A 21,648-nucleotide genomic window follows, 5' to 3' on the forward strand; every position below is an offset into this window, starting at 1 on the left:
TATTGTTTTGTCTTTTGAACATATGTATATATATATATAGCCTACAGATGTTTGGGTCGGTATGTTTTTTAATGTTTTTATAAGTATTTTATGTTCACTAAGGCTGCATTTAGGGTGAATTCAGGTTAATTGGGACAGTTTTTGCAATTGAGATGACTGGGAAAAAAGAAATGACTGGGAAAAAAGTGAATTCAACCTGAATTCATCCCTATTTGATCAAAAACAAAAAGTCATTTATTTCTGTGATGGCAAAGCTGAATTGTCAGCATCATTATTCCAGTCTTCAGTGTCACATGATCCTTCAGAAAACATTCTAATATGTTGATTTAGTGCCCAATGAACATTCTTATTATTATCAATGTTGGAAACGTTTGTGCTGCCTAATATTCTTTTGTGGAAACCATGATAATTTTTTTGTTTTGCTTCCTTGATGAATATAAAGTTCAAAAGAACATAATTTATTTGAAATATCTTTTTTTGTAACATTGTAAATGTCTCTACGGTCACTTTTGATCAGTTTAATGCATCCTTGTTGAATAAAACTTAATTTCATTTAAAAAAAAAAAATCTTACTGGTCACAAACTTTTGATTGATAATGTGTATATACACATATTAATTTATTTATTCATCTCTCCTATATACTTTTTAACAGCTTTAACTATTTTTGTTGATACTTTTTAATATCAAATTAATATTAGTATAGAAATTAGCTTGTTGCATTGCATTATGGGACTGGTTTCTCCACAAAGGACACATGTTATCCTCCCCTAAAAGACTGTATAATTATGTTGCTTCCTATTTGGAACAGACGTCGTGTTGGGTGCGGTGCCTATAAGAACTACTTGAGATGCAAATTAGCATCATTTTTTAGTCTTTCAACAAACGTTTTTTGTATTGACCCTATGCAAATAAAAATGTTGACTACGTAGGCAGCTTGCTAGAACAGAACCATTATTTTAACCAGAGAAAAACGACCAGAAAAAAAAAGAAGGCAGACTTAGTGATTTCTTCACATTGTATTTTGTGTTACATGTGATCAGGTAGTTAAAACACTACCAAATATTACCATTGTAGTAGCACTACACACATTACAGGTTTGCCTCAGTGCTCCGATCTGACGGGACTCAGATATGGCAGTAGCTGGTACTGAGTGAAAAGGCACTATTGGCATAACTATTATTCTTCCCTCCTGGGGCGGGCTCTTCTATGAGCCGGAGAAATTAAAAACAATAAAACCTTCTTTATAAAGTACATTATATAAAAAGATTGTATGTTGAAAGAGTCTGTAAATGAAATCAGTCCAGGCCTGCAGAAAAGCTGGAGTTGGTGTCCAAATGCCCTCCACTGCAGCCCTTGTTCTGCAAGGCCTCAGTGGAGGTGAGCATTGAGGTCGTATTTCTCACAAAACTTGTCCGTCAGCGGGATGCAGGTGAGAAGCTCACACCACTCGCACTTGACGGGGTAAACATAGAAGAGAACGACGAAGCTGGAGAAGATGCCCAGGAAAAGAGTAAGTGCCACTAAGATCTGCAAACGTTTGCGGTACATGTCCATGCGGCCGAAGCTGATGTAGGGCAGGAAGGCGAAGGAGAGGAAGAAGCCTGAGACGAAGCCGCAGATGTGGGCGAAATTATCAATCCAGGGCAGCAGGCCGAAGGCGAAGAGGAACAGCACTACACATGAGAGCTTGATGAAGGCCCTCCATGGCCGTGCCAAGATCTGCCAGCTCTGGAACAGTTCCACGAACAGACAGGCCAAGATGCCAAACTGAGAACCAGCAGGACCCACCTGGCATTAGGACAGAAGGGGGAGGGGGAAGGTTACTAGCATGTTTTATGGTTTATCCTGCACTGATCCACCTACACCAGGGATTTAATGGCTCATTTCCACCGAGCGGTACGGTAGAGTACAGTACAGTACGGTACGCTACTGTTTCCATTTCGATTGTCAGAAGTTGTGAATGGTACCAAAATGTACTGTATCACTTTTTTGTGACTCTTCCATTTGGGTACCTAGCACAGTAGACCGGTACCTAAAGGGGTGGAGCTAGACTCACTGCAGAACATTGATTGGTTGACAGAGAATCGTCACTTGCGCATGCTACAAGGGGAATGACAACACAAAAGCCGCAATTTTTTAAAATATACAGATTAAACACAATACTGCTGAGAAGCAAGAACCAGATCTGCTGTATGTCCTCCACTGTTGTTTACGGTGTTGCTTTCTTGTTTGTGCGAAAATGCCATCGATCGCTACTTTCCGGCATACACCACGCCTATCAAGTACTGTTGGCGGTGGAAACGCAAGCCGGATCAGGGTTTATTGCCCTGAATTGTACTGTACTGTACCATTCGGTGGAAACGAGCCATAAAACTAACTTAGTAGGCACTAACCAGGTGAATTTGGGTACTATATATAAAATGTGAAAAGCAATATCAAATGAGCATTACGTTCATATATGCAGTATTCAAAAAACAGTATCCAAAAAATACACAAGTGTACTTCTACTTCTGCTAAATGCAAATCCAATGGACACCTTACTATCCCAGGAGTCCCAGTGACTTGAGTAGATCACATGACAATTCTAACATGGTGGATTAAATACATACATTACTACACACTGAAATATTTATAGAACACACATTATTAAAGTGTTAGTTCATCCAAAAATTAAAATTCTGTCATTAATTACTCACCCTCATGTCGTTCCACATCTGTAAGATCTTTGGAACACAAATTAAGATCTTTTTGATGAAGTCTGAGAGCTTTCTTTCCCTCCATTGTTCACTCGAGAGCTGGCATTGTTGCGTGAACGTGCTTTGGATAATATTATTTTGTAAATAAAATGGTAAATTATGTTTTTTTTTTTTTTCACACAAACAAAGCACTCGCGTCGCTTCATAAAATTGAGTTTAAGCCAATGGAGTCACATGGAGTACTTTAATGATGTCTTTTCCAACCTTTCTAGACCTTGAAGTGGTAGTTACGTTGGATCTCCATGGAAGGACAGAAACCTCTCAGACTTCATCAAAAATATCTTAATTTGTGTTCCGAAGATGAGCGAAGGTTTTACGGATGTGGAATGACATGAGGTGAGTGATTAATGATATAATTTTCATTTTTGGGTGAACTAACCCTTTAACATTTGAGAAGTAATTCATCAAATGCAATACATACGCATCATTATGGTTGTGATTTGGTATCATCTGGCATTTAAACCCATACCTTAGGCCTGTAATAAGCCATATGGAAAAAAAATAGTTTGGGGTTTGTAAGATTTTTCAATGTTTTTGAAAGAAGTCTCTTTTGCTCGCCAAGGCTGCATTTATTTGATCAAAAACACAGTAAAAGCTGTAATATTGTGAAATATTATTACAATTTAAAGGTGCCCTAGATTCAAAAATTGAATTTACCTTGGCATAGTTGAATAACACAGAGTTCAGTACATGGAAATGACACACAGTGAGTCTCAAACACCACTGTTTCCCTCCTTCTTGTGTAAATCTCATTTGTTTAAAAGACCTCCGAAGAACAGGCGAATCTCAACATAACACCGTCTGTTACGTAACAGTCGGGATCATTAACATGTATGCACCCAATATTTGCATATGCCAGCCTCATGTACAAGGCATTACACAAGGGCAGCCAGTATTAACGTCTGGATCTGTGCACAGCTGAATCATCAGACTAGGTAAGCAAGCAAGGACAACAGCGAAAAATGGCAGATGGAGTGATAATAACTGTCATGATCCATGATATCATGATATTTTTAGTGATATTTGTAAATTGTCTTTCTAAAGGTTTCGTTAGCATGTTGCTAATGTAGCCTACTGTTACATGTGGTTAAAGCTACCATCGTTTATTACTGTATTCACGGAGACAAGAGCCGTCGTTATTTTCATTTTTTAACACTTGCAGTCTGTATAATTCATAAACAACTTCATTCTTTATAAATCTCTCCAACAGTGTGTAATTTTAGCTTAAGCCACTGAAGCACAGCCTCAAACTCATTCAGAATCAAATGTAAACATCCAAATAAATACTGTACTCACAGGAATCGATGCATGCATGCAGCATGAATGACGAACACTTTGTAAAGATCCATTTTGAGGGTTATCTTAGCTGTGTGAACTTTGTTTAAATGCTGTTTAAGGCAGTCGAGAGCTCGGGGGCGGGGGGAGCTCCAAGAATTTAAAGGGGCCGCACGCTAAAATCGGTGCATATGTAATTATGGCTGAAAATAGGCAGTTAAAAAAATTAATTAAAAAAATCTATGGGGTATTTTGAGCTGAAACTTCACAGACACATTCAGGGGACACCTTAGACTTATATTACATCTTGTTAAAACTAGTTCTAGGGCACCTTTAAAATACCTGTTTATTACTTTAATATTTTTTTAAAATGTAATTTATTCAGATGATGGCAAAGCTGAATTTTCAGCAACCAGAACTCCAGTCTTCAGTGTCACATGACCCTTCAGAAAACATTCTAATATGCTGATTTGCTGCTCAAAAAAACATTTCTTACTAGTACCAATGTTGGAAACTGTGCTTCTTTAATATTTTTGTGGAAATCGTGATGCATTTTTTTCAGGTTCTTTGTAGAAGAACAGCACTTACTGTCTTTACTGTCAATTTTGATCAATTTAATGTATCTTCGCTGAATAAAATATCTTTATGTCTTTAAAAAAATAATGTACCTTTGAATGGTATATATAAGGTGCTGTATAACAATACTTAAGACAACTACAGGATAACACTATTGTGTTGGATTTAGCTGTTAACACTTGAGGGTTTATGTTAAATAATCTAATTACTGAATGTAGGGAGCGAAAGACTTCTGATCCAGACTCATGGGGCTGTAGTCTTTTCTTTTACCTCTGCTCTGTACGGTAAGAAGATGGCACTGGCGAGATTGCCTGTAATCCCACTGAGGATATAGATGATGGAGATTCTCAGCCAGCCTGCTAGCTTCTCCAAATCCCTCAGAATGGTCATCTGGAAGCACACAGACACCAGGCAGTGCAGGATCCTGCAGAGAGGAAGAGACTTTCGCAATCAATCAAACAAGGCTTTACCTTTGTCAAGAAAGAGCAGTCAGGATATGTAATCTGACACTGCATTTCATTTATTGCGAAATTCACAATGGCCCCCCTGCAGCGGATCACACTTCTTACTCACCCAGCATGCAGGAAGAGAGAGAGCCAGAGCCGATAGAACTGGTCTGGGATCTCTGGGTTCAGGAAAGGCAGGAGGCCACACACATCATCCATGCAATGCACCTGACAGTGGATAATCAGTTTTATCCATAATTACACAAATTACAATTTATAGCTAAATGTCTGTACTCTCTAATTATAGGCACTTGCACAGATGTAGCTCTTTACACCCCCTGCTGGCAACTAATAAAATTGCACACTGCATCACTGTACTGCTCTAGATCAGTGGTTCTCAACTCCAGTCCTCGGGACCCACTGCTGCACATTTTGTATGTCTCTCTTATATGACACACTCAATTCAGTTCATGCAGACTCTCCTAATGAGCTGATGATCTAAATCAGGTGTGTTAAATAAGGGATACATACAAAATGTGCAGAGCAGTGGGTCCCGAGGACTGGAGTTGAGAAACACTGCTCTAGATAACAAATCAACAGAATGTATGATGATCTAAATGCTTACTGACCTGGGAACACAAAGTGGCCTCCTCATGGAAGTATCCCTTCATGAAGTTACAGTACTCTCTTGATGTAATCTCGCACCTGTGCAGATCATAATTTACTTGATTAATTAAGTAAATACAATATATACGTATATGAGATAAACTAGTACCATTCAAAAGTTTGGCTACTTTTGTATGAATTTTGATCATGTTTTCCTCCTGAAGTGTGTGCACTCCATATCATACTACATTAGCTATATAATCCTGAAGTATCAAATATGATGCAAATGTATATAAAAACAAAACAAATGCAAATGGGTTTCTTTTTTTTTTTCTTTCTTTTTTTTAAATATATTTTGGCTAAAGGTTCAATAAACTATTTAATTAAAAAAAAATACAATTATTTATATTATAAATACTATTATAACTGACTATTATTTAATTTTACAGGCTTTACAGGGTTAATATTAAGTGGCATGGCATCTGATTGGCACATGTCATTATGTTTAGTGGCACATCAGGTTTTCGGTGGCTTGAGCCAGTGGATTATGGCATATGTCACTAAAACTTGTGTCATGTGCCTGTGGATTTGTGGCATGTGAAAATCGTGGAACATGTCACAGTACGTTGTGGCTCCTCCAGTAGTGACTGACACATGAGTTGAGGAGTTATACTGATGCAATTGAGACACAAAATTAAAGATTGTGTTTTTTGGGTGCTTAGTGTTATAAATAGTTGAGGTAATAATTGATAAAATTCATTACAAGATGAGTAGGCAACTGTCACTATCAAATAAAAGCAACACTAAAAAGCAATAAAGTGTAATTTTGTGTATCAACCTTTTTACATTGTGGAAAAAGGACAATCTTAAATAAATAGCCTAATTTAGTCATACTTTAAAAAACACGTAAATTAAATACATTTAGAATTGTTAAATCATTTTCAAAAATGTAGTCAGGTTAGGCACATCTGTTTTTGAGTGAATGTTGTGTAATAGCAGTGCTATTATATGTAGTTGATCATGCAAATGGCCCATTCTAAAAAACTAAATTCAATATATCATGGGTCACTATGGATATACCACATTAACAGTGGAATCCATAACTGTAAACTTTTATTATAGCATGATTCTGCATGCATGCTGGTAAGTGTCAGTATAAGTTAGTTTAACACCTGCCTACACAAGATAAACAAAAAAATTGCAATTTGTGGTGGCACATACTCCTGCTGGTTGGTACCACTTTAATTAGAATGCTTCACTTTTTTAGTTGTAGCCTTTTAGAGTCTGTACGTGTTTATATTTTCAAATGGCACATGGCTCAGCTGAACTGTCAATTCTGTGTGAAAAGTTGTGTTAGGTCATTCATTTAGGAGAAATTAGAATGTTTGTGCATAGGAATTATCACAATATTTTGTACTCAAAAGTTAATAAAATAATCTTATAATAATAGGACAATATAAACATATTACAAAATTGGCACTGTAATAATATACACAATGGAAAAAAAAAAAAAAACAGATATAAAACCTTATAATATGGAGAAGCCAAATGGTTGCTTTACAAATTAACTCCAGTATTGTCACTTAAAGGCACAATATGTAAGATTTTTTAATTCAAACATCCAAAAAACACTAGAACAATGTTATATATTTTGTAGACATTTATCGCCATCTACTGGTAGTTTTAGTTTCTTATTTAAAGTATCATTTTGGGGATTGTTTGCCCAAAAGTGAAAATGTTATTTATGTACATTTACTCACTCTCATTTCATTTCAAATGATTTTTTTTCTTTTGCGGAAATAAATAAAAGATGACATTTTGAAGAATGTTGGTAACCAAGCTGTTTTGGCCTATAAATATATCTAAATACCAATTCAGATGGAGCTTCTGAAAAAGAAATCATTACCAATGTAGCCTTAAAGTTTATGTGTAATAAATTTCATGTTGAATCAAATAAAATATTTCTTTCTAAAGATACTTTTTGTGATGTCTATTTGATGCTTTTCTCATTTAACACAATAATGACTTAATATATGACTTATATATACTGATTAAATTGTCTTTTGGGGGTAATTTCTCAGTCAAATTTGATGTGCGATAAATTTGCGATGAATTAATCGGCACATCATGCAATTAATTAGATTAAAAATTGTAATCACTTGACAGCCCTAATTACAGTAGACGTTTACCATTGAAGTACTTCATTCTTTTAAAAGAATGAAATGGATTTATATTTGTCAATGCTATCAGTCTTTGTAAGTTCATTTGAATCACTTAATATCTAATGGTGTGTCTGACTCTGCAGGTTCTCCTCACCTTCCTTTGGTTCCGATGCAGCAGGGTCTCCCAGTGATGACACAATCAATGTGTGGCAGGTTAGTGTGGTTTCCTGTGCTGTACCTGGTGCATATCTGAGAGAGAGAAAAATGGCGTATAACAGTATTAAAATTAAGCAATAAGGTGTGTGGTCATATTAGTCATCTGCCAAGAAACCATCACTGTATCAAACTCACTGGCCACTTGGTGATGTCATCAGGCCACTCGTGAGGAGTAACCGAGGCAGGCTCCAGACAAATCCTAACATCATAAATGTGTTAAATATGATTATTCAGTCTGCAAGTGGTGTGGATGGGTAAAAAAGTAAAGAGGGTTCTAATTGTACCTGGGGTCTTGATGGCACACAGAGCCATACTGACGTAAATTGCTCCCTAGATATGGAACACTTGGGTGCTGAGGCCACTTTCACCCATAATGCCAGTGTACTCTGAGAATATTACAGGGACATTTGTGTAAAAATAGGTCGAGTGCAAACATTAATGTAGACAAGCGAGGTCAAACAGGCACTGACCGAGCACTCCTCCTGAGAGGTCTGCAAGCAGCCTGATTGGTCATTACGGACGCAGCACGCCGAGTGCCGCTCACTGTTCTTCTTCTCTTGAATGAGCTGGTGCACCTCCTGATCCTGACGCATACAGGGTGAGAATTTAGCACCAAGGTGAATCAACGCCTCCTGCAGGCCAAGGAAAAAAACTGCATATCAGGCAAGAGCATGTAACATGCTAAACTCAATCAAAGAAAATGTTATTTTAGTATTATTTACATAACATTATAGTATTTATATATTTTGAATGATCTTTTTTTCTTTTTTTAGTCTTAATTTATGTATTTAGCTTTAGTATTTTGTTTGCTTTTGTCATTTTTATTTTTATTTTTAATATTTCGGTGACACTTAATAATGTTCCTATCAATGAAAAAAACTTCTGAAGCATTTATTAATCTTAGTTAATATTAATTTAAACATGTACTAATACTAATAATAATACTAATAATATAATCAAAAGTTGTATCTGTTAATATTATTTAATGGACCTGAACTAACTACTGTAACAAATGCATTGCTAATTGTTAATTAATACATTTACTAATGTTACCTAATGAGACCTTATTGTAGAGTGTTACTAATATTTCTATTTGGTAACAATTTACAATAAGGTTTCATTTGTTAACATGAACTAACATTGAACAATAATTCTACAGCATTTATTAATCTTAGTAAAATTTAAAATGTACTAATACAAAATTAAAAGTTAAAAAATTAAAAGTTCTATTTGTTAACATTAGTTAATGCATTGCGAACAAACAATGAACAACTGCATTTTTATTAAATAAAGGGATAGTTCACCCAAAAATGAAAAATCTATCATCATTTACTCACCCTCAAGTTGTTTAAAATGAGTATAAATTTCTTTGTTCTGTTGAACACAAAGGAAGATATTTTGAAGAATGTGTTAGACTGAACAGTTTTGGGGCTCCATTGATTTCTATAGTAGTATTTTCCTACTATGGAAGTCAATGGTGCCCCAAAATGGCCTGGTTACAAACTTTCTTCAAAATATCTTCCTTTGTGTTCAACAGAACAAAGAAATTTATACAGATTTGGAACAACATGAGGGTGAGTAAATGATGATAGAATTTTCATTTTTGGGTGAACTTTCCCTTTAACACTAACACAGATTATTACATTTTGTAAAAAATATAAATTGCTAAATGTTAGTTCATATTAGATTAAGTAATGTTAACAAATGAGACCTTATTGTACCATTTATTTTTATTTCAGTTTTAGTTATTTTAGTACTTCAACTTCAGCTTACTTATTTCAGTTACTGTAGCTCTCAAGGCAACATTTCTCATTTTCGCTTAAGTTTGTTAAGATATTAAGTTAAATTAAGTTTAAAAAAAAATTCTGTCATTTTATTGTAGTTTTATAGTAGTTATAGCTAACAATAACAACACTGATATAAGACCCTTAAAAACAGTATTTTATAATAATTCTTGTTCAAAATATTACCTCATACAACATAATATGGTCAAATAATAGGTTATTGGTAACCTACAAAAGGGCTAAAGGCCTCTCTTTAAAGGATTAGTTCACTTTCAAATAAAAAAAATTTCAAATTTGAAAGTGAACACCCCCATGTCATCCAAGATGTCCATGTCTTTCTTTCTTCAGTTGAAAAGAAATTATGGTTTTTGATAAAAACATTCCAGGATTTTTCTCCATATAACTATATTTCAATGGACCCCAAACAGTTGAAGGTCAAAATTACAGTTTCAGTGCAGCTTCAAAGTGTTCTACACAATCCCAGACAAGGAATAAGGGTCTTATCTAGAGAAACCATAGCTCATTTTCTAAAAAAAAAAAAATTAAAAATGATATATGTTTTAACCATATTACTTAACTTTTAACCGTATTACTGCCCTCCACAGGTCAAAGTTTGAACTAATTGTTATATACTTGCACTAGCATATTGAATATGACAATTTTTTTAAAACTTTGACCTGTTGAGGGCAGTAATACACTTAGCAGCATCTACACTGCTGGAATTCAAATATAGCAAGATGAGCATTTATGGTTAAAACGTCTAAAATTTTAATTTTTTTTTTAGAAAATGAGTGATGGTTTCTCTAGATAAGACCCTTATTCCTAGTCTGGGATCTCGTAGAATGGTTTGAAGCTGCACTGAAACTGTAATTTTGACCTTCAACCGTTTGGGGTCCATTGAAGTCCACTATATGGAGAAAAATCATGGAATGTTTTCATCAAAAACCTTAATTTCTTTTCGACTGAAGAAAGAAGGACATGGACATCTTGGATGACATGGGGGTGAGTAAATGATCAGGAAATTTTAATTTGAAAGTGAACTAATCCTTTAAGGAAAATGGGGGGGGTCCCTAAATGGTGTTAATATTGGGGGGTGGGGTGGGATTTTTTTATTTGAATAAGGTCATAGCAACACAATGACAATTTACACATAACTTTAAAGCAAATCCATATGTTTAAATGCTGTAAATATATTTACTGAGTTTGGTCCAATCCAGAAGTTTTCTTGCTGCACGAATTTGACGTTTTCATAAACCCCTTTGTTTCGTAAGACCTACAGCAGATGACATAACCTGTTACACACCATAACAAACACAAGCACAATGCAACAAACCCAAATACACATTTTACTTACAGAATCAACTGTCTCGTGTTGTGAAAAGCCCACAGGTGCAATGCCATAGATGGAAACCGCCAAGATGGTAATCAGCAAATGGACAAAGGTGATCCAATAAGTGAAAAAAGGCCTGTGGGATAAAAGAACCCAATTCATCACCCTGTACAGAGACCATCTATATCATGCATATCTCAGTGGTCAACATTAGCAGAGCACCCGCACACAGAACTGTTAAATACCTGTGGTCATTCATGTCTTCAATCTGTTTCTTCACATAACTGTCAATGCGTTTGCGGTAGGTGCGGTTGGTCAGTCTGCCCACCATGCCAAGCCCATAAGGACGCTTCTCCTTGGCAAAGAGTTTCTTAACAGGCACGGTAATGCGCTGTCCACGCCGCTGACCGCTCACACTCACCACTTCCTGTCGTAAGCGCACTTTAGGCTGAGACAGAGCACCATCTTTTCCCTTACGCCAGCCCCTCTCGAGAGGCCTGAGACACATGGAGAGACATAGAAATGAGCTTTACAAAAGTAAATGAGCTTTTCTAAAGTACAGACAGAAAACAGTCCACTTAAAATCATCAGAATAACGTTACAAACTCATAAATGTTAGTCAAGTGTCCATGTGACTCACAGCATAAGATGGCTCCGCTCCAGTTCTGTCTTCTCTAGGGCACTGCCCGTCAAGTCCCTCTCATCTCCAGCTCGACTGGCATCAGTTTCTTTAATGGCAGCTTCAGAAGGTGACTCAAACACCTCGTCTGCGTATGTGGACAGCTCTTCATGCATAAGCCCATCCTAAAAGGACAAATGGCTACATCAGATGTCATTTGTTCAATGTTAAAATATTTTCCCAGCTATTTTCCCTATTCAAGCTGTTTGTTGACCGATAGAAGACAGGGAGTCTTCAGGACAGGTAAATTAAAATTTGCTATTCAAATGATGCTGGTGGTGCATTTATATTTCAGCTCAATGGTCTTTACATATTCCAACACTGGGTGGCAGCATTGAGGTGGTGTGGGCTGTAAATGCCAGGTTTTGTAGTTTCACCTTGGCAAAGAAGGAGGTGTCCAGTTCATCTGGGAAATCCACAGTGTCCTCCTCTAGGAAACTGGCTGCAGCAAAACTGCGCCGATGCACTCGCCGAATGGTCCCTTCCCGCAGAGAGCGCCCCTGAAACCAGTGTCAATCTTCACTATTATCCTCATCAACAGCATCATGTCAATATTCATGTAATGAATAGAAATGTACACACATATTATACATCACAAACAATGGGTAAGATCAAATGATCTTTCCAATGCAGCTGTGCCGTTTCTGAGGCCAAGCAAGGGATTACTTCAACCTGCTCCTGAATATTCTATCGGACCAACAGCTGAACATTCCAGAGGAATTATCATAGCCATCTGTTAGCGTTGTTCCCGGCCTTTAGCCTGGTCATCTGGGCTCAGGCACTAAATGGAACTGGGCCAAATCCCAGGCCAACAAGTCAAGCCAGAGATAAACTTTTACATAACAGATTATAGGGGGGAGGGTGCGTAATATTTGTTTATTACAATCTTTACAAGGACGTCAAAGTGAGCCTCTGAAGTAATCTATGATAATCACCTACGGCTGGGTTTACGGGACGGCCGTTGCCTTGTTCCAATCACATTCACGTCACTTTTACATTTGGGGCACTCAAGCTCAAAGGAGATTTCCGAATTTTAAGGAATGATTATTGACTCAAATCAAAAGGTGAATTTTTTTTTTCTAGCAATTGTCAGAAATGAGTCCGCCGCTTTATCCTGTTGTTTGTTCCTGTCTGGGAACTTGTTTTGTTCATGTCCGGAGGATGATATAAAACCAGAGCATGACTACACAGGAAATCGGGGGAATGAAATCACTTTTTCGTGCTATTCATTTCTATGCAACTAAAGCAGATCGTCTACAATGGTATAATCAGTGGTTCTCAATATTTTTGACTTGAAGGCCCTCCATTGTCTAATTTAATAATTAAAGATAGACAAAAAACAAACATTGTATGAAGATGATTCTCAACTATGTTATGAAAGATATAATGATTTGATATACTATTTTACTTTATGCAATATGTGTGTAAAATGGCTATAAGTGGGTTTTCCCATTCTCTACAATGCATTGATACATTGTATCAGTATCTCACAAAAGTGAGTACACCCTTCACATTTCAGCAACCATTTTATTATATATTCAAGGAACAATACTATATAAATGAAAATTGGATATACTTTAGAGTAGTCAATGTGCAGCTTGTATAACAGTATAGATTTACTGTCCTCTAAAAATGTCAACATATAGCCATTATTGTCTAAATAACTGGCAACAAAAGTGAGTACACCTTAAGTGAACGTCAAAACTGTGTCCAAAGTGTCAATATTTTGTGTGAGCACCACTGTTATCTACCACTGCCTTAATCCTCCTGGGCATGGAATTCACCAGAGCTGCACAGGTTGTTGATGGGATCCTCTTCCACTCCTCCATAATGACATAACGGAGCTGCTGGATGTAGACGCATAGCTTCTCTACCTTCAGCTTGAGGATGCCCCACAGGAGACATACTTGGCCACTCCATCACCTTCACCTTCAGCTTCCTCAGCACGGCAGTTGTCATCTTGGCGGTGTGTTTGGGGTCATTTTCATGCCGCTCAGCCCAGTTTCTGAAGGGATGGCATCATGTTCTGCTTCAGAACGTCACAGTACATGTTGGAATCCATGTTTCCCTAAATGAAGCAGAGCTCCCCAGTACCAGCAGCAATCATGCAGCCTCAGACTATGATGCTACCACCACCATGCTTGACTGTAGGTAAGACACAATTTTCTTGGTACTCCTCACCAGGGCGTCACCACACATGCTGGACACCATCTGAGCAAACAAGTTTATCTTAGTCTTATCAGACCACAGGACATGGTTCCAGTAATTCATGCTCTTGGACAGGTTGTTTTCAGCAAACTGTTTGTGGGCTTTCTTGTGAGCCAGCTTCAGAAGAGGCTTCCTTCTGGGACAACGGCCATGAAAAGCAATTTGTTGCAGTGTAAAGCGTGTGGTCTGAGCACTGACAAGCTGACCTTCCACTTCTGCAACCTCTAAAGCAATGCTGGCAGCACTCATGCATCTGTTTTTTTGAAGCCAGCTTCCGCACCTGACGCACAGCATGAGGACTCAACTTCTTTGATCAACCCTTGCGAGGCCTGTTCCGAGTGGAACCTGTCTGGGAAACCTATCTCTTTGACCCTGGCCACTGTACTGTAACTCAGTTTCATGGTGTTACCGATCTTCTTATAGCCTAGGCCATCTTTGTGGAGAGCAACAATTCTAATTCTCAAATCCTCAGAGAGTTCTTTGCCATGAGGTTCCATGTTGAACATCTAGTTTTGAGTATGAGAGAACTGTACTCAAAGCACCACATTTTAACTGCTCTAATACAAGATACACACATATCATATCAAGCAGATAAAAACATAAACATGATGAATAGGACATATGGCTTTGCATGGTTAAACAACGTCCAGCTGTTATCACTTAGGGTGTACTCACTTTTGTTGCCAGCTATATTGACAATAATGGCTGTATGTTAAAGGTCCCGTTCTTCGTGATCCCACGTTTCAAACTTTAGTTAGTGTGTAATGTTGTTGTTAGAGTATAAATAAAATCTGTAAAATGTTAAAGCTCAAAGTTCAATGCCAAGCGAGATATTTTATTTAACAGAAGTCGCCTACATCGAACGGCCAGTTTGGACTACATCCCTCTACTTCCTTCTTTAATGATGTCACTAAAACAGTTTTTTGACTAACCTCCGCCCACAGGAATACACAAGAGTTGCGTTTGTAGAGTGTGTTTGTCGCCATGTCGTCGAAACGCTGTTATTTTCATCCTGCAGTCCAATCACCGGGTCTGATTCCGGCTCAAATTGATAGGGTAAAATTAAAGACATGTTTACAATAACACTGAGCGCATGCATCTCCACGTTATGGTAAGAGGCGTGACCTCCGGGCAAGATGCGCTAAACTGCTGTCGAATCACAACACAGGAACCGCTGGCACAATCAGAACTCGTTACGTATTTCTGAAGGAGGGACTTCATAGAACAAGGAAGTCATCAGCCCGTTTTTATGACAGTGGAAACAGCGGTATACAGATAAGTAAATTATGTGAAAAATACTGTGTTTTTTTACACGCGAAACATGAACACATGTTATATTGCACACTATAAACACAATCAAAGCTTCAAAAAACCACGAAAAACGGGACCTTTAAGTTATTTTCAGAGGACAGTAAATCTATACTGCTATACAAGCAGCACATAGACTACTCTAAAATAGATCCAAATTTCATTTCTATAGTATTGTCCCTTGAGAATATATACTAAAATGATTGCTGAAATATGAGGGGTGTACTCACTTTTGTGAGATACTGTAATTTGGATATTAATGTGTTCTTGGAGCAACATCTAATGAAAAAAGAAGTGTAATAATGGGAGTAATAAGCACAAATGGGAGTAATAAGCACAAAAGAATATCTAATATTTCATTGGAATATTGATATATAATTTCTTTCCCTATTCACTTGCCGCATCTCCCAAAATGCCTGATTTACATGCTTTAAGTCCTGGTGTCCACAAGAGTGGGCATATGAAATTGATATCCTGTTTCGTAACACAAAGTCATATTCTGATTTGAAACCCCATAACAATATCCTGAGACGTTGATTTTTGACAAACAATTAGAAAATTAGATTTAAATAATTACAAAATATTATCATATTTCAATAAGATTGCTAAATTTATAATTCAATTAATGTCAGTCATTTTTAAAGACCAAGGAGAGGGAGTTGTCATAGTAAAACTTCCAAACATTTGGTATCTCTGAAAAGCCCTGAATCTACATTTTACAGGACATACAGAGAGATAAATTTACTAAAAAAAAAATCTATGCTTGGGTCTCAGGATATATTAAAAATCATTTTAATTTTAATTCATTAATTCTAAGGAAGTCTGATGAGCCCCCTGGTTGGAGTCACTGTTATAAATCATACACAGTGCAAATGCAATGTGCTTAACACTGTCTATCTATCTGGTCTTACCTTCACCAGAGCAGCAGCTGCTCTGAAGCCCATCTTGGCGACAGACTCGCGTTTACGTCTGCGGGGAGGTCGGTTGAAGCCAGAGCGGGAGCTGGTGAAAGAGCACAGGGAAGCTGCGCAGGGGGTGATGGGGGTCTGAGGTATACTAAGACCGTCCACTTCCTCTACATTACGGAATGCTCGACCCCGAGCCAGCGGGTCTACGATCTGCAGAGACCGACAACAAAAAACCTAAACAGTGATTCATGATCCCCCTGTGTGTATCATAAACCATCAGCTCTTCATAATGTGCATCAGCTATAGTAAATGCTAATGAAAAATGTTTATGCAAGTCACGTTTATAGAACCAGTTGTTTCCCTGGTTTCATTTGAGACAGTTTAAGCATTAAAGGGATCTGTATGTCTGTATGTTTCCAGCTTACCCTCTGCATGCCATGCTGTGCGGGTGGTACGTATAGAGGAGGGGGGGTCTCTGTACTGGTCATGGAGAGATTGTCTTGGCTGGGCAGGTCCATTTCACGTATCACCTGAGGCTTCAGTTTGCCGTAGCGCTGGGTGCAGTGGCGTAGGCTCTTCCGCTGCCATTTCTGGGTGGCATCCACATCATTGCTGACCCCAAACCAGTCTGCTGTGCCCCTGCAGTCACATCAGTGTTTATTATAGTAATAATACAGCAGTTTTACCACACCAAGTGTATAAAGTGCAAGGCCCTCAAGAGAGAATGGAAAAGCATAATCAAATCCACTTGTGCAATCTGAGTGAAGAGCCAAACAAGTCTGAAGCTCTGAACAAACTAACTAACCGAGACATTCAAAACATACAGTGCATGGTCGATTCCGACTAAGTCCATTAACTCTTTCGGAGTGAATGATTTTTAAGCACTCGCAAAAGCTAATTTTTAAATATGAAATCATACTTGCACTGAAAAAACTAAGAACAATAACTATATTAGCATCCACAGCAACACACAATATCATTCTGTTCATTATATGCTAGTGCTGCAGTTCTGAAATGCTTGTGGTCTTTGATGTAGGATGTAATCTGATTGGCTGTCAATGTTTTTATCGTTCATCAGCTGGAAAAAAAAAAAATCATTGCGAAAGTGATTTCAAAGATATTAGGTGTATGACATCAAAGTACCGAGAGAGAAAGCATACGGAGCCGTATGCACTATAACACACATATGTTTGTAATATGATAAAACAGCACTGCGTTACCCTATATACGTTTGACCTGAAGAAGCGGAAGCAGCATTTCTGCTCGCTGAATATGCGACCACTAGTGGCGAAAATTTACATATTGTGCCTTTAAGTCCAACAATTCACCAATTTGTTCAGAAATATATTTAATTCAAGATATAATAATCTCTTAACATCTTATGCAATTTTGCTTCTCAAGTAAATGTGTCTTATTTTAAACATGTTTAGATACTTTACTGGCAAACAAGACCAAAACACATTAATGTGTTCCCCTCTGAAACACAACCCTAGACAGAGTCTGTAAGTATGCCTGTTTTTATTCTCTAAGTGTTTGAAGTGTGTGCAAATGCTGGTAGTACAGTCAGGACATCAGCAGTGTTTAGAGTAAAGGACACATAGTAATAACAGAGTCGGCTGTGCATCATTACAAGGAAGGCCAGCTGAGGGGAGGCCTTTTAAGGAAACAGAGGGGGAGTCACCACCTTAATATCCCCCTCTTTTTGGAGGAATGATTTGAGAAAGAACATTTAAAATAAAGCATGAAATACAAGAAAATAACTTGATAAACTGTCCTGCTATCCACTGAATAACTGAACAAACTCCTCTACTGTAAACACTCGATGGTGATGAAATAAATCACTGTGCTCATCCATTACATGCTGATTTCACTTCATAAACCCTAGACAAAAAAAAAAAAAAATCTATTTTTGTCCTGTATTCAACAACAACAACAACAAATTTTTTTTTAAAAAAAAGATTCATTTACTTCAGATACAAAATGGAATAAGTAACGACATATGATAATGACTTGTTTTCAGCAAAATCTAACATAATTTACTGAGAATTTTCTGAAATTTGTCTTGCAATCAATCAATCAACAAAAGGGAAAGCAACCTTTATTCCATGAAACTAGCAAACTATGTGGGAAACTTAAACCTATATCTACAGCAGCTGACCAATCAGAATCAAGTATTCCAGAGAGCTGTGTAATAAAATCCAAACACATAAGATAATAAATCCATAAACCAAACTAAACAACCCTACTAAAGAAGACTCGTTTGACACAAATATAAACACACTCCAAAAAACAAGGTTTGACATTCACAACACCCACATTCACAATTAAATTAAATTACATTTTCAATTTAAAAAAAGTTGGTCTGGTAGTTTGTTTAAAAAAGGAGTCTTGAAAATTCCAAAATATCCAAAAATCCACAATATGAAGTTCCTCAATCATAAAGACACTGTGCAACATAAAATTAACCTACCTGTCTAACTCATCCCAGGAGGCAAGGAAGGTCATGTCTGAGATAGAGGAGGAACTCAAGCCTTCACACTGAGTGAAATATTGGCTTGTCCTTCCTTCTACCCTCTACATCACATAAAGTCAGAGAGGCAAATAAGACATTTCCTTGATGCCTAGAGCTCAAGCAGAAAATCTGCTTCAATCCAAAGGATCAAGACTCGCTTAAACACTTAAACAGATCCTTATGTGTCTGAGACCATACAGCAGTGATTCATTTGTAGCCCAACAACAACTCCACTTTACTCTTGCCGCCTACTCAGATAGTGTTTGAGGAGTGTGTGTGTAAACATCCAGTAAAATACCAGCTCATCTGACTAAAAGAGAAAGACAGAGAGAGAGAGAGAGAGAGAGGGGGTAGGGGACGTGCCGAAACCTGAGGTAAGTGTGAGAACTGGGACTTAAAGATTTGGTTTGCACAATTCAATCACAACCACACATACACGCACACTCACACATACAATCACACATGCCTCAAGCAATAATACACTGTCCTACAGAGAAGGCAAACATGCTGAATTTCACATATTTCCTCATCTGTAAGGGTAAAGATAGCACATTTCCAAGGCAAATTGCTCTGTCCTCCAAATACCCTGGTGGAGGAAATTAAACATCATTCACCACCCATCTCAATTTGACATGCAATTCCCAACATGCACTGTAAGAACCGTGCACATCAGTGGCCTTTAACAGTTATCAGTCTGGACAGTTAATCAATTAACTTGTGGATAGAGGGGAGGAGTCCTGAATTTGAATGGGGAATATGGTACAACTACACTGTTTTAGAGCAGGGGTTTTCAAACATGTTGATGCTCAGGACCTCTAAATATATGAGGATCCCTTTAATAAAATATAAAGGCAGCTACATATCTTTATGTATAAAGACCCAACTGCATTAGATAAAAATAATTTTGTTATTATAAAGACAAGATATGTTTCCTAAATTAAATAATTTTTTATGTATAATGAATTTATTAAATAAATAAATTATATATTGTCTTTCCATTAAATCAATTTATAATATATATTACAATATATATACAGTCAAACCAAAATTTATTCAGACACCTTGAACATTTCATTTATTAATACAGTTTATTCACTATAGTTTAAAAAATGGTAATAAAATATGACAAGATCTCAGAGTTAAACTGTGTCAGAAAAAAATAAAAAAAATAAATCTTAATTATGTCAGATGACACTTAAGCAAAACATGGTCAGGTCAAAGTGTCTGAATAATTTTTGATGCCAAATTGATCAATTTTACTGGTAGTCCACTGTATGAAGAATTTTTGTGTTTACTTTATTTTGCTATCCTCTCTTACATAAATGAACTATAGTGTCCTGCACCCACTAGTAAAAATATGTAAACAAAAAAAATGTCTGAATATTGTTTTGGTTTGACTGTACATTACCATTCAAAAGTTTGGTGTTCAGCAAGATTTTTTTTTATTTTTTTTTAAAGATATTCTTTTATTCACCATGGATGCATTAATTTGATCAAAAAGTGGCAGTAAAGTCTTAAATATGCTACAAAAGATTTCTATTTCAACTTAATGCTATTCTTTTGAATAGGAATAGACATCAAAGAATGTCTAAAAGCATCACGGGTTCCACAAAAATTTTAAGCAGCAAAACTTAGTATGATTAGAATGATTTCTGAAGGATCACATGACACTGAAAACTGGAGTAATGGCCGCTAAAAATAAAGATTTTTCAGGGATAAATTACATTTTAAATTATATTAAAATGAAAAAAAACTGTTATTTTAAATAGCCATTAAAGTATTTCACAACATTATTATTTTACTGTATTGTTTTACTGTATTTTTGATCAAATAAATGCATATATTTAAGAAGAAAGATTTTTTTTCTTCTTCCCACTATTACTATTAGATGTATAAACATTAAAATAAAATGTAGTTTTTATTTCTTACTGGTAGAAACTAGGGCTGTGTAGTGTCAATGCAATAAAAGCACCATGATTATTCATTTTTTTTCCGCCAAATGACTCAGTAATAATATAGACAAAACACATCCACAGCCTACACTCCAGAAACCTGTGCAAAACAAAGTTTACATTAATAAAGCATGAGTCACAATCAACGGCAGAGTTGAAAATAGCCGAAAGAGGCCCACATAAGCAGTTTTTTTTTTAACACTTTCTGCCGTAACATGTTCTTCTCCCACAGGCTCAGATATTCCTTTGATGGTAGACACATGGCGGACTCAAGAGTCAATACACTATCAGTTGATTATCTTAAAACATAGCCAAACCCATAGAAACAGATGTGAAGGCTTTGATACGCTCTTGTTTTTGTGTAGAGGAGATCCTTTTCAAGTTTTTGGAGTCTGTGTGTGTTCTGACATTCTTTCAAAGCCAAATTAAGCATTATGGATGATCAGGGAGCGGCAAATAACTGTCAAAGGGGCTATGCTATTTTATATAATTCATCTTAAACTTAGTGTGGGCGAAAAACTGATGAAAGACTGTTAAAAGACAAACAAAAATGCCTCCCGCCTCATCTAGATCATTAATTAGCAAAAACGACACACATAGAAACCTACATTACACCTAAAAACTGAAATGAAAGTGTATCTGACTGTAAATAAATTTTGACTTCAAGTGGGTCCATATTGGTTCCACGTTACCTGAGGACGATTTGTGGCAGTGACTGACGTCTGGGGGGTTCCAGACGTGAGAAACACTGGCCTTTAACCAGGACGGTGCTCATCTGCTCAAAGCGTACCCTCTTCCCTGTGGGACTGGAGGGGATGAAGTGAGGAGGATCAGGAAAGGCAGATGAGAAAACAGGGGAAGAGAAAAGATAGAAAAGCAAGCAGTTTAGATACAGAAGAAAAGCAGAGATGGAAAAAAATGTTGCATTT

At 36.9% G+C, this 21,648-nt stretch overlaps 1 protein-coding gene across 1 annotated transcript in view; it reads right to left on the bottom strand.

The window, feature by feature from the left end:
- Nucleotides 1–1,002: 1,002 nt before the first annotated feature.
- Nucleotides 1,003–21,648, bottom strand: part of rhbdf1b (rhomboid 5 homolog 1b (Drosophila)) — a 55,635-nt gene continuing 34,989 nt past the window's right edge. Inside the window, 16 exon segments of the mRNA XM_048170538.1 lie at nucleotides 1,003–1,789; nucleotides 4,879–5,032; nucleotides 5,182–5,282; nucleotides 5,684–5,759; nucleotides 7,977–8,071; nucleotides 8,174–8,237; nucleotides 8,323–8,402; nucleotides 8,404–8,424; nucleotides 8,509–8,670; nucleotides 11,021–11,095; nucleotides 11,177–11,288; nucleotides 11,398–11,649; nucleotides 11,793–11,956; nucleotides 12,209–12,331; nucleotides 16,259–16,465; nucleotides 16,681–16,894. Of these exon segments, the coding sequence (XP_048026495.1) occupies nucleotides 1,370–1,789; nucleotides 4,879–5,032; nucleotides 5,182–5,282; nucleotides 5,684–5,759; nucleotides 7,977–8,071; nucleotides 8,174–8,237; nucleotides 8,323–8,402; nucleotides 8,404–8,424; nucleotides 8,509–8,670; nucleotides 11,021–11,095; nucleotides 11,177–11,288; nucleotides 11,398–11,649; nucleotides 11,793–11,956; nucleotides 12,209–12,331; nucleotides 16,259–16,465; nucleotides 16,681–16,894 (2,320 nt within the window). The 3' untranslated portion in view covers nucleotides 1,003–1,369.

Source organism: Megalobrama amblycephala, linkage group LG20 (assembly GCF_018812025.1).
Source record: "Megalobrama amblycephala isolate DHTTF-2021 linkage group LG20, ASM1881202v1, whole genome shotgun sequence".
Classification (NCBI taxonomy): domain Eukaryota; kingdom Metazoa; phylum Chordata; class Actinopteri; order Cypriniformes; family Xenocyprididae; genus Megalobrama; species Megalobrama amblycephala.